The 13067-nt window shown below is 61.1% G+C and overlaps 2 protein-coding genes across 2 annotated transcripts; both read left to right on the forward strand.

Moving 5' to 3' along the window:
• Positions 1-12775, forward strand: Ehd2 (EH-domain containing 2). The gene is made up of 6 exons (XM_005413883.2): positions 1-58; positions 1572-2077; positions 2285-2382; positions 5730-6142; positions 9830-9994; positions 11194-12775. Exons 2-6 carry the CDS (start codon positions 1674-1676, stop codon positions 11743-11745), a joined length of 1632 nt encoding a protein of 543 aa, XP_005413940.1. The 5' UTR covers positions 1-58; positions 1572-1673; the 3' UTR covers positions 11746-12775.
• Positions 2393-4156, forward strand: LOC106147524 (translation initiation factor IF-2-like). Its single transcript, XM_013509547.1, has 2 exons — positions 2393-3214; positions 4124-4156. Exons 1-2 carry the CDS (start codon positions 2519-2521, stop codon positions 4136-4138), a joined length of 711 nt encoding a protein of 236 aa, XP_013365001.1. The 5' UTR covers positions 2393-2518; the 3' UTR covers positions 4139-4156.
• Positions 12776-13067: the final 292 nt, after the last annotated feature.

The following is a 13067-nucleotide window of genomic DNA, read 5'->3' on the forward strand; positions in this document are numbered from 1 at the left end:
CGGCTCGGGACGGGACCGAGCACAGGCCGCGCGGCTCCCCGGACGGGACTCCAGCCCGGTGAGTATCCCGGAGCCCGCGTCCCGAAAGCCCGCGTCCCCCTCCCCCTGTGACTGTCCCGGGGTCCCCACCCCTCACGCTTCGTTTCCCCCAGGTTTTCCCGGGCTCCCACGACCCTCGCCATCCTCCGAGCCGCCCTCCTGCGGCTCTGTCCCACTAGGTCGCCCTACACGCTGCAGCCCCAAGCGTTCCCCAGAGACGTCCCCGGGACTCTCCCTGCCTGGGACAGCGCCCGGGACCCCACCTCTGCCCACACCCCAAGCCCGGCTCCTGCGGCGCCCTCCTCCTGCCGACCGCTTTCCTTTCCCAACCCTTCAAGTGTCCTTGCGAGTTCACAGATTTCTGCCCTGTTGGCTTCCCCACCTCGGCTAGTGGGCAAGCCTCAAGCTGGGCCCTGCGTCCCTCTGACACGCCCCGTGGATCGAGCGCGACCCACTTGGGTCCCAGCCCCCTGGTTCTGCCCCTGCCCAGCCCTGGGGTCGCCCTTCTCCAAGGAGCCCTGGATTCTTCCAGCGGGGGTGATGTTTAGACCTTAGGCTGACTGAGACCTAGTTCTTTGAAAAAGATGTGCCTGGCTGTGGAGGTGCATGTCTGTGATCCCAGCACTGGGGAGGCTGAGGCAGGAAGATCTCCTGGAGTTCAAGGCCAGAGTAGGCTACATAGCAAGATCCTGTTTCCAAAAAAAAAAAAGAAAGAAAGAAAGAAAGAAAGAAAGAAAGAAAGAAAGAAAGAAAGAAAGAGAGGAAAATAGGAGTTCTATCTTACAGGGTGATGAAGATGAAAAAAGCAGCAGCCACCTCAGCCCCATTTCTCACCCCTTCTCGGAGTCCCCCCATACTTCTCACCTCCCAGCACCCAAGGACCCCTCCTCCCCTACACGTTCACAGTCACCACCTCCTGCATGAGCCACTCGTCTTGCCTGTCTTTCATGTAGCAGCTCGACGGTCAGCCCTAGCTCGGCATGGTGGTGCGCACCTATAATCCCACTACCCAGGGAGGCTGAGGCAGGAGGATCACGTTTGAACTCATGATGGGCAAGTTTGCAGTTTAGGGAGACCCTGTCTCAAAATTTAAAAAAGAAAAACAAAAAGCTCCGAGCTTTGCTGACCCCGTGGCCAGTTTTTCCTGCCCTCCTCTTGATGCCTGGCGTTTTCCTTTCTTTGTTGTCGTTTGGTTCTTTTTCCGGTACCGGAAATCGAACTCACAACCTTGCGCTTGCCAGGCAGGCACTGTGCCGCTGAGCTAAATCCCCAGCCCCTGCCTAGCGTTTTCCTGGTGTCACTGGCAGCCTGGTGCCCAGCTCCTGCCTGGGGGCTCCTGGCAGGTGGCCCTGGGTCTACAGCATCAAGGAGGGACAGGAGATGTGCCGGGTGGCGCAGAGACCCGGGGATGCATTTCTTCCCGGCAGCTCGCTCTCCTGTGTCCCTCCTGGGCTCCCACCAGCGGCTCCTTCCCAGCCAGCCCTCTGTTCCTCGCCTGACCCATCTCCTCCTGCTCCTCTCCGCCTGCCCAGCCCTCTCCAGGCCGCCGCCGTCAGCGCGCTCCGCTCCCTGGGACCCCGCAGGCAGCTGCTCCCCGCCTCGGCTCCCTTAGCAGCGACCCCCGTGCGGCCACCATGTTCAGCTGGCTGAAGCGGGGCGGGGCCCGGGGCCAGCAGCCCGAGGCCATCCGTACGGTGACCTCGGCGCTCAAGGAGCTGTACCGCAGCAAGCTGCTGCCGCTGGAGGAGCACTACCGCTTCGGCGCCTTCCACTCGCCCACCCTGGAGGACGCCGACTTCGACGGCAAGCCCATGGTGCTGGTGGCCGGCCAGTACAGCACGGGCAAGACCAGCTTCATCCAGTACCTGCTGGAGCAGGAGGTGCCCGGCTCCCGCGTGGGGCCCGAGCCCACCACCGACTGCTTCGTGGCCGTCATGCACGGCGACACCGAGGGCACCGTGCCCGGCAACGCCCTGGTTGTGGACCCCGACAAGCCCTTCCGGAAGCTCAACCCCTTCGGGAACACCTTCCTCAACAGGTGCGGCGCCAGCGGCCGGGGGCCTGGGGCGGGGGCTTCGGACGGGGAGCCCGGGGAGGAGCGCGGGGAGCAGCGCGGGGAGGAGCGCGGGGAGCAGCGCGGGGAGCAGCGCGGTCCCTCCCTGGCCCCGGCCTCCGCCGTGCAGGGCTCACTGCGCGTCTCTCCGTCCCCGCGGCCGCCCCATCTGACCCACCTGCCCGCCCCCAGGTTCATGTGCGCCCAGCTCCCCAACCAGGTCCTGGAGAGCATCAGCATTATCGACACCCCCGGCATCCTGTCGGGCGCCAAGCAGCGAGTGAGCCGCGGTGAGTGGGGGTGCCGCCTGCGCCGGGCCCAGGACCAGCTCTGAGGGAGGACCCCGGCCGCGCGGGGCGGGCGGCAGCGGGCTCTTCGAGAGGCTGTGATTTCGTGTGGGTGCTGCGTGCTGGGTGCTTGGGACGCATGTGCGGGACGCGTGTGAGCGGCGGGCACAGGCCTGGGCCGGCTGCGGCAGGGCGGGGGAGGGCGGGGAGAGCAGCCTCGAGGCCGGGGTTCGGTGACTCGAGTCAGGAGAATCAGAGCGGCCCGGCCTGGGCCGCAGATGGGGCCCGCAGGGCGGGGAGGGGAATCTGGGCCGCGGCCAGGGCCGGGCCTGGAATTTATAAACAGCTGCGCAGGGGGAGCAGCGGGGTGAATTCCAGCGGGGCCTCGGGGGAGCCGCCCCACCCGCCGCCCACGGCTAGGCCTGTGCCCCGCCAACGGCGGCACCAGCGTCGGCCCCCAGGATCTCCCCGCACCCGGCACCTGCCCACCCCCCTCCCAGCCTTGCAGGCCCGGAACCAGGGCAAAGGAGGCGGCAGTGTGGGGCAGAGGGGACCCAGGGAGGCCAGGGCGGGGCGGGGACGCCCAGGGTTCCGTGTCCCTGGCCCCCGTCCAGTGGCACAGCCGCAGCGGGAGAGGCAGGAGGCAGCTGTGGGAGCCGTGGGAGCTGGGCTGAGGACACGCTGCCAGCCAGAGAGGAATTCCTGGGGCTCCCGCCCTGGGCCGGCGGGGGACAGCCAGGGAGCCTGTCCCCAAGTCCCTGCCAGGGCTGCGGGGAGTGGAGAACGAGGTCTCCTTCCCTGGCTGGGGGGAACAGGAAGAGGAGGCCCGGGGTTGGTGTGTGTCTCTGACCTCCTGTGTGTCCTGGGAAAGTGTGTCACTGGGTGTGATGATGTGGAGGCTCCGTGTGTGTGTGTGTGTGTGTGTGTGTGTGTGTGTGTGTGAGATGTGGCTGTGCGAATAGGGCACTGTGGGGGGCCGAGGGGGCATTGTGGGCCCTTGTGTGACAATCTCTGCATACGGCCATATGATGAAACGTGTGCAGGAGACCGTGTGTCTGAGCAGCTTCTGCGTACCTGGGTAAAGTAGCGTGGGTCTGGGGCAGTGTGGAGCATGGGCGTGAGTGTGCCTGTGAGGTGGCCCGGGCAGACCTGTGTCTGCGTGTGCCCTTCTGTGGTTATGGAGGACCGGAAGGGACAGAGAGAATTTATTTTTTTTGAGACAGGAGCTTGCTCTGTAGCCCAGGCTGGCCTCGAACTCATAGCAATCCTCCTGCTTCAGCCTCCTGAGTGCTGGGATCGCAGGTGTGCGCCACCGCACCTGGCAGAAAGAGAGGCTCTTTGGACAGTGGTGCCCTGCGTGCATATGCGTGTGACAGCATGTGTGCGGGAGTGTCTGTGCAACTGTGATTGTGCCTGTGGGTGCCTTTGGATCCGGGAGGGTGTGGGTGTGTGTATGGTTGTGTCTCTGAAGGACAGTGGATGTGCAGGGGTGCTTCCAAGTGCGTGCTGGTGTCTCTGTGGTTGTGAGTGTGAGTGTCAGTGTGGGTGTGCGTGCGGGATGGTGAGCATGGGCGGCCCGGAAGCTCCTTGCAGTGTGTGGCTGTGATTGTGTCCTGCTGAGTATGCTCTGCTGGGTGTGTGGCCCGCTGCGTGCAACATCCGTGAGCACCCTGGTGGGAGATTCTGGCCTCGTGGGGCTCTCGCCGACTTCTGGTCTGGGCTCTGCTACTCTTTTTTGAGACAGAGCCACGCTGTGTAGCCCAGGCCGGCCTTGAACTTGTGGTGGTTCTCCTGCTTCAGCCTCCGAGGGCTGGGATCACAGGCATGTGCCACCACACACCCAATTTAGGCTCTGCTACTTTAAACTGCGCAACTTGCCCGCGCCACTTGCCCTGTGCCTGGCTCTCCCTGTGAATGGGAACAGTGACACTCTCACCCTGGCTTGTAGGAAGGGAACAGAGCTGGCGCACCGTGGGCGCTGTGGGGTCCGGGGTGGGGCTTATTTCCCTGTCCCCCCACCGCCACGTCTGTTCTCAGTGAATCAGCCTCTCCCCCGTCCCTCCCGGCCCACCCCGTGAGACACACTTTCCAAGTCCTCCGGGCTGTGTATGTGCAGGCGCGTGTGTGTGTACCAGCCCTTCCTCCCCGAAACAACGCCCCTCCCACCTTACCACAGCGCCAGGAAGCCTGGGCAGGACCAGGACCGGGCCACATGTGGGGCTGTCCCGCCTCTCATCCTGTCGCCTCCTGCCTGTGTGTCTCATCTAAGCCCCTTAGTCTTTCATGCCTCAGTTTCCTTGTCTGGAAAATGGGGTCACAAAAATGCTGCTATACCGGGGACTGTGAGCCCATAAACTCAGGGTTGGCACTGCCCCAGGGTCCGTCCCCCTCCCCCAGAGCGGGCAGCTAGGGAAGGTTCCAGAGACACCTGGTGGAGGCCAACAGGTCCAGGTCTAACCCTTGTGACTCGGCTGCTGTGCTCCTACTACCTGGTCTCCTTTTCGTTTTATTTGTATTTTGCAGTACTGGGAATTGACCCCAGGGCTTTCATGTTGAGCTACATCCCCTCCACCCTCACTTTTTTTTTTTTTTTTTTTTGAGACAGGCTCTCACTAAGTCACTAAACTGTCCAAGCCAAGATAGGATTGGAAATGATGACCGTCCTGCCTCAGCCTCCCAGAATGCTGGGATTATAGGCATGCACTACCATGGCTGGCTTCAGCGCTATTTTTATTTTCTTAATAGCTTATTGAGGTATAATTTATGTGCCATAAAACTCACTCATTAGTGTGCAGCTTGATGTCAGCCATTGTTTTAAACTCTTTACCTCCATTAGCTCATTCATGTGCTTTTCATATCTCCCCTTCGCCCTGGGAGGGAGGTGCTGTTAGGATTTCCCATGTGTTAAAAGAGGAAAGAAGTTCAGAGAGATCTCCATACTTAACTTTCCTGAGGTCACAGGGCTGAGCAAGAATTCACACTCAGGTGTGCCTGTCTGCCAGGTGGGGAGGTCTCAGTCACAAGCTCTGCTTGGTTTTTGGTTTTGCCTTTCAGGTTTTGTTTGTTTGTTTGTTTTGAGACAAGGTTTTGCTGTGTGTTCAGAATGGCCCGGAGGGGCGCGGTGATGGAGGCCTGTGGTGGGCCAGGAGTCTGCAGAAGTGTGGGGGTCTCTAGAAAACCCGCGAGCCAGGGTGCTGGGACACACCGGAGATCTCAGCTATTTCGCATACACCAGGATGTGGATAGTTAACAACCTGAGCACCCTTACGGTCCAATGTCAGTTCCAAAAGAATGGATGCCCTTGCGGGGGGGGGGGGGGCTGACGTCCGCCCCCCACCCATCGCCCGCAGGCTACGACTTCCCGGCAGTGCTGCGCTGGTTCGCCGAGCGCGTGGACCTCATCATCCTGCTCTTCGACGCGCACAAGCTGGAGATCTCGGACGAGTTCTCCGAGGCCATCGGCGCCCTGCACGGCTACGAGGACAAGATCCGCGTGGTGCTCAACAAGGCCGACATGGTGGAGACGCAGCAGCTGATGCGCGTGTACGGCGCGCTCATGTGGGCGCTGGGCAAGGTGGTGGGCACGCCAGAGGTCCTGCGCGTCTACATCGGCTCCTTCTGGTCCCAGCCGCTCCTCGTGCCTGACAACCGGCACCTCTTCGAGCTGGAGGAGCAGGATCTGTTTCGCGACATCCAGGGCCTGCCGCGCCACGCGGCGCTGCGCAAGCTGAACGACTTGGTGAAGCGCGCGCGGCTGGCCAGGGTGAGCGCAGCGGGGGCGGGGCCGGGCGGAGCAGGCGCTGCCGACCCGGGGTGAGGGCGCGATCTGCACGCGGGCCGTTCCGTAGGGAGGGGCTGGGGGTGGCCATACTCGTCTCTGCTCACCGCTGTATCTTTGGTTTCGGTTTGGTTTTTTTGGTACCGGGAATCGAACTCACAACCTCGCACTTGCCAGGCAGATGCTTTGCCGCTGAGCTATATCCCTGGCCCCTTGTTTTGTTTTTTGAGACAGGATCTCACTATGTAGTTCAGGCTGACCTTGAACTCATTATGTAGCCCAGGCTGCCCTCAAACTCACAGTGATCCTCCTGCCTCAGCCTCCCCAGCGCTGCGATTACAGGCTGGCGTGCCACCACAGCTGACAGTCAGCTTGTATCTTGTCTCCCCTCTGCCCATGGCTCCCATGACCCCTATCTCGGAAAGCCAGGTCCTCCAGGTGGCCTACAGTTCATGTGCTTGCTCCAGTCCATCGCCTCTGCCCGCATCTCCCGTTCCCTTCCCATCATCCCTTGCATGGCACCCCTAGCCCTGCCCCAGGGCCTTTGCACTCGCTGTCCTTTCTCCTGGAAACCTCTTCTCCCCGTCTGCTCTCCCCTCCCCCTTGCCCCCCGAAGGGCAGGCACACTCTGAACTTGTCAGACCTTTATCACATGCCACCTTACCAGGAGGCCTGTCCTTGCCCCCCCCTGTTTTTGTGGGTCCTGCTCCAGCCCTAACCCTGCTGGAGTTCTGCGCCCAGGGCCAGCGCTTCCCCCTTGTGTCAGCCGCTCTTGGCGGTCTGTGTTTGCCGTCTGCCTCCTCAGCTCCTCTTAAGTTCCACAGAGCCAGGGGCTTTGGAAGTCCTCCAGGATGAGTTCCAGAGCTTGGACAGACTGGAGCTCGGTACATATTTACTGACTGAGAAACTAGACAAACCCTGAGCTTCACCACTCCCCCAGGACAGTGACAGCCGTGGTTGGCCAGGGCTGGGGCAGGTCGCCCAGGGGAGGCGAGGAGGGCTTCCTGGAAGAGAGGGCGCCCGGGAGACGTTGGTTGAGCCCAGCGTAGACCTCACGGGTCACTCCCTCTGAGGCTGGGCTCTTGCGGGCTGTGCCAGGGCATTGCGGAGCCACTGCAGGTTTCGGGGCAGGGGCAGGATGGGGTGAGACGCAGGCTGGCCTCGGGAGGGGGCATTCAAGGTGGGGGAGGCCAGGGCGGAGGCTGCAGAAGGAGCCGGGGTCGGGTCGGGCCTTGGGAGGGAGAGGCCAAGCGGGGCAGTCACCGGGGAGGCGGCCAGGGCGCCGCTGAGGTGCTGGTTTAAGGACGGGGAGAGGGTGAGTCAGAACCCCTCCGCCCCGGGAACCCTGCCCCGAGCCAGCGGTGTGCGCAGCGCTGGGAGCTCGCCCGGCCTCGGCTCCCTCCCCTCCGGCTCCTCCTCTCTCCCGCGCTTTCTCCAGCGCGGCCGTCGGGCTCCTCCTCTCTCTGGCTTCCTTGCCCTCCATCTCCAGGTCCCTGGGGGATGCAGGGCGGGAGCTGGAGCGCGGGGACCGGGACAGGGGGGCCTGGCAGGCCGGACACCTGGTGCCCCTCTAGGCAGGAGGCGGCTCCGGAAAGCCGGACAAACCCCGGAGCCGCCCCGCGCCCCGGCCGGCCGCCCACCTTATCTCTTCCTGGCACCTTCCCCCGCTTCCTCCCTGGAAAAGCCATCAGCGCCGCCAGCCCCACCAGCCCCTGGCCTCCGCGGGCTCCGCCCCCTCCACGCCATTGGCTGGCTCCCGCAGGCCCTACCCACCAACCTGGTCACGCCCCTGCCCCATTGGCTGACAGGGAGCGGGAGAGTAGGAGCTGATGGAGATCTGGGGGAGGAGCTGTCGGGACAGCGCTGGCAGCATGTGCAGAGGCCCTGGGGCAGCAGCATGCTGGCCTGAGCAAGGTGCCTCAGTGGTTGGAGGAGACAGCTGGAGGCCATGGGAACTGTTACATTCTAAACCCATCATTATTGCTGTTGCGGGGCTGGGGACAGAATGCCTGGCCTTCACGCTGAGCCACACCTTCAGCCTTGTCTTTTTTTATATATTTTTATTTTATTTTATTTTATTTTGCGGTACCGGGGATTGAACTCACGACCTTGCGCTTGACAGGCAGGCACTTATGCCACTGAGCTATATCCCCAGCCCCTCTCAGCCTTGTCTTTATTATTTTGAGACAGAGTCTTGCAAAATCTCTAAGTTGCACAGGCTGGGCTCAAACTTTCGATCCTCCCACCCCAGCCTCCCAGAATGCTGAGGTCACAGGTGGGCACCATTCCCGGCTTAAACCTATGAGAGATGGTCTCACTATGTCATTCAGGCTGGCTTCAAACTCTTGCAGCAATCCTCCTGCCTCAGCCTCCCAAGTGCTGGGATTACAAGGGTGCAACACCGTGCCCGGCACCCTCTTGTTTTTATATTTGGTTGCGCCCTGTAGAAGTTGGCCATGCCAGTCCCGTCTGCCGCCCTCTGCTAACATTTCCGTGGTTTGAGAGATCGTGGCTCTAAGGTTCCCGTGTTCATGGCTCATCCCACTCCTGTGCCTTAGGGGCGCTTTCTGTGCATGTGGTGCCTGCACAGAGGAAACAGACCGTGCCCCGACGCTGGGGCTCACATTGATGGCGGGAGACAGAATAAATAAAGCAACAGAAATGAATTAACCATGGGTTGTGACACCCTATGTGGGAACACCAATAGGCGACAGTGTTGGTCAGGCTCTTGCTCCCCACTGGACAGCCTCTGCGGGACAGGATGTGTAAGACTTTGAGGAAGTCAGATCTGCGGAGGCCAGGACAGAGCTCCGGGCAGAGCAGGTGGCAGGTGCAAAGGCCCTGGGGTGGGAAGCTGGGAGAGGCTGGCCTGGATGTGTTCTGGCTGGCTGTGACGGTGGTGAGGAATGGGAGTGAAGTGGGGAGAGATATGGATGCATCTGCAGGACCCAGGTAGGACCTGCAGGCCGGTGGCACTCAGACCTGTTGGCCTCAGGAACCTTTTCCACTAACAGTTACTGAGCTGGGCTGGTGGTGTATGTCCATAGTCCCAGCTATCAGGAGGATCACTGTGAGTTCAAGGCCAGCCTAAATGACATATGGAGACCCTGTCTCAAAAAAAAAAAAAAAAAGAAACAAAAGATAAAAGATACAGTGTCCTGGGGCAAGCAGGGCCGGGTAGCACTTCCCCAGGACAGGCAGAGCTGAGACACAGCACTGGCCGGGCCTGAGTCCAGGCTTCAGGAGGGCATGTGGAGGGGGCACTGAGCTGAGGCTGGAGCCCAGCAGAGGGGCAGCCTGGCACGTGGGGCGGACGGCGCAGAGGAGGCTGAAGAGCTCAGGGCCTAGGTCACTTAGGAGACAGGGAGCCGCTCCGTTGCCAGCAGCCTCTGTAACTCACCAGACACGCAGATCCCAGACCGGGTGCAGCGGCACTCGCCTGTAACCCCAGCACTGGGAAGGCTGAGGCAGGAGGACTGCAAGTTTGAGTCCAGCCTGGGCAACTCAGTGAGTGAACGAGACCCTGTTTCAAAACAAAAACTAGAAGGCTGGGGATGGAGCTCGGTGTGGAGGCCCTGGGTTCAATCCAGTAGTGGAAACAAGGAAAGGTGGATTGCCCAGGCCCCGGCCAGTCCCGGCCTCCGTGGGCTCAGGCGGGCCGCTCCTCTGCAGGTGCATGCATACATCATCAGCTACCTGAAGAAGGAGATGCCCTCCGTGTTCGGGAAGGAGAACAAGAAGAAGCAGCTGATCCTCAAGCTGCCCGTCATCTTCGCCAAGATCCAGCTAGAGCACCACATATCCCCCGGAGACTTTCCCGACTGCCAGAAGATGCAGGTTGGTGCTGACGGGAGGCTGGCTGGGTGACACAGAGGGCGCACCCTCTGCAGCCTCTGGGAAGAGAGTGGGGGCTGTGTGTTTCTGGAACGCGTCTTCCGAATGTGTGTCTGTGGGAGCTCGGCTTTATGAAGTAGGATAACAGAGTGAAGAAAAGACACACAATAACAGTGGCTTAATTTAGGGTTTTGTTTTCCCTTCGCCTTCAGAAAAGGCCCAGAACATGACCTGGGGCTGATTTGGTGCTTTATGGAGCCAAAGGACTAGTCTTTCTTATTTCTTCTCTGTATTTGGCCTCCACTCCCAAGAATCCTCACAGTACAAAATGGCTGCAGAAACTTTAGCCATTGTGTATGCATTCCAGCCAGCAAGAGGGGAGGGAGGGGAAGAGAACAGTTACTTTAAGGACCCTTTCTGGAACAGTCCTAGTCAATAGTACTTTCTACCGTGATGGAAATGTTCCAGGCTAGGGGCTGGGGATTTAACTCAGCGGCACACCGCCTGCCCAGCAAGCGCAAGGTCATGAGTTCGATCCCTAGTACCGAAAAAACAAACAAACAAAAAAGAAATGTTCCAGGCTGGACTGTCCAATATGATAGCCACTGGACACATTAAAATTGAATTTTAGAGGCAGGCATGATGGTGCATGCCTGTAATCCCAGTTATTTGGGAGGCTGAGGCCGGAGGACCATAAGTTTGAGACCAGTCTGGACTGCATAGTGAGACCTTAAGAAAAGGAAATTGAAAATAAATTTTTGAAAGGGCTGGGATACAGCTCAACTGGTATGTTTGATTTGTGGTGAAAGAGAGGGGAGGGGAACACGAAAACAATCTCTGATTACAGCTTTTTCTTTAATTTTAACTAATTGAAATAACCAAATGTGGCCAGTGGCTACCATATTGAACAGCATAAGCCTCCAAGTTGCCCCGGGCAACTGTTGCTTACACCCAATTGGTTGGAATGTAGTCACATGGCCAGCTGGCTGCAAGGGATGCTGGGAAGCGTAGTCTTTCTCATAACCAGCCACGTGCCACGGTAACTTTCAGAAATTCCGCACCGAGGAGGAAGGAACAAACCAACGTTGGGAGATGGGGCAGACTCCTTGCATGGTCAGACCTAGGACTACAGTGTCGGGGAAGGTGGTGGGCAGGGTGCGGCCAGGGCTGCTGTCATGTCGTGTGCCCACCCCCTTCCACAGGAGATGCTGATGGCCCACGACTTCACCAAGTTCCACTCTCTGAAGCCGAAGCTGCTGGAGGCGCTGGATGAGATGCTGACACAGGACATCGCCAAGCTCATGCCCCTGCTGCGGCAGGAGGAGCTGGAGAGCACGGAGGTGGGCGTGCAGGGCGGGGCCTTCGAGGGCACCCACATGGGGCCCTTCGTGGAGCGGGGCCCGGACGAGGCGCTGGAGGATGGCGAAGAGGGCTCCGACGAGGAGGCCGAGTGGGTGGTGACCAAGGACAAGTCCAAGTACGACGAGATCTTCTACAACCTGGCGCCGGCCGAGGGCAAGCTGAGCGGCTCCAAGGCCAAGACCTGGATGGTGGGCACCAAGCTCCCCAACTCCGTGCTGGGGCGCATCTGGAAGCTGAGCGACGTGGACCGCGACGGCATGCTGGACGACGAGGAGTTCGCCCTGGCCAGCCACCTCATCGAGGCCAAGCTGGAGGGCCACGGGCTGCCCGCCAACCTGCCCCGCCGCCTCGTGCCGCCCTCCAAGCGGCGCCACAAGGGCTCTGCGGAGTGAGCCGCGGCCGCCCGGCCCTGCTCCCACCCGCCCTGCTCTGGCTCCCCGGCTCCTGTTGGCTACACGCGCACCCCTGCTCTGACCCGCACACGCCACCCTGCCCAGCTGTGAGGACAGGGTCTTTCTCTCCTCACCATCAGACACTCGGGTCCAATCCTTTAGTGGGGACTGGGAGGAAGGTAAGGCTTCTCGCTGCCATGCTTTACACCTCGTGGCACATAAGGGCTGCACTGCACCCCACATACACATACATCTGGGCACATCACACTGACACTAATACACATGGGCACTGGCCCGCACATCATTCATTCTGATATTTATTGAGCACCTACTACATTGCCCGGCCCTCATGGAGCTGCCATTCTCAGGAAAGGGCGCCGATCACACAAAAGCACGCTGAAACAGCAAACTCCCTATGCCTCCTGCCCAGCCAGGCAAAGACTCCCACCTTCACCTGTCCTCAGGTCTTGGGACCACTGGGGGCCCTCAACCTTTCTTCCTCAGAGGCCCTTTTCAGCCCCCTCCCCTCCTTTTTGGGGAAAGCCCCCCCAATTCTGATCACACCATTTCTTTAATAAAGATCGCGTAGCAGGTAGGAAACCCCGTCCACCCCGGAGGGACCACGCCGCCGCGGAGCGACTTCCGTCCTCTGTCCACCACCTGCCCTGCACCGAGTGCCCAGCCCGCCCCGGGTCCCCCGCAGGCGCCCAGTTCTAGGACTGCTGCGGCGCGCCTCTCTGCCCGCACCTGAGAGGCACCCCTCCTGGATACAAGGGCGCCAGGGTGTCCCGTCCCGATTTCAGGAACACCCCGGGGGAGGGTTCTTGGTGCTACAGCCCTCTCCCCTCCATGGGACCCCCCCCGCCCCACTTTTCAGTCCTTCACCTTAGTGCCTCACCCTGGCGGGGGACCCCCGAGCTAAAGCTGGGGAGGAACAAACACCTGGGGCCCCACCCCCGCCCCGGCCACACCCAGGAGGGGCCGCACACCGAAGCGAGTCCCCACGGAGCGAATAAAGCCCAGGCTTCTCTCCCGTGTGGAAGTCAGGTCGTCTTGGGCGGGGGAGGGGACTGCGGGGGGCCAGGCCCCCCTCCGGGCGAGCAGGGGCGGGTGGAGCCTGGTGACTCAGGCCCGGGCTGGGGGCCAGGCCTGCATATTTTCCAAGGCAGTTACTGGGGGCCCGGCCCCGCGGGACACCCGCCCGCCGCGGGGCCTGGGAACCGAGCCGTGGGGCGTGGCCGGGGCGCACGCGTCCCTCCGCCCACGAGCACTGTGGGACCGGGGCGCACAGCTCCGATGAGCCACGCGGGGGATGGGGGCTC

Source organism: Chinchilla lanigera, unplaced genomic scaffold, assembly GCF_000276665.1.
Source record: "Chinchilla lanigera isolate Chin_1 unplaced genomic scaffold, ChiLan1.0 scaffold00173, whole genome shotgun sequence".
Classification (NCBI taxonomy): Eukaryota; Metazoa; Chordata; class Mammalia; order Rodentia; family Chinchillidae; genus Chinchilla; species Chinchilla lanigera.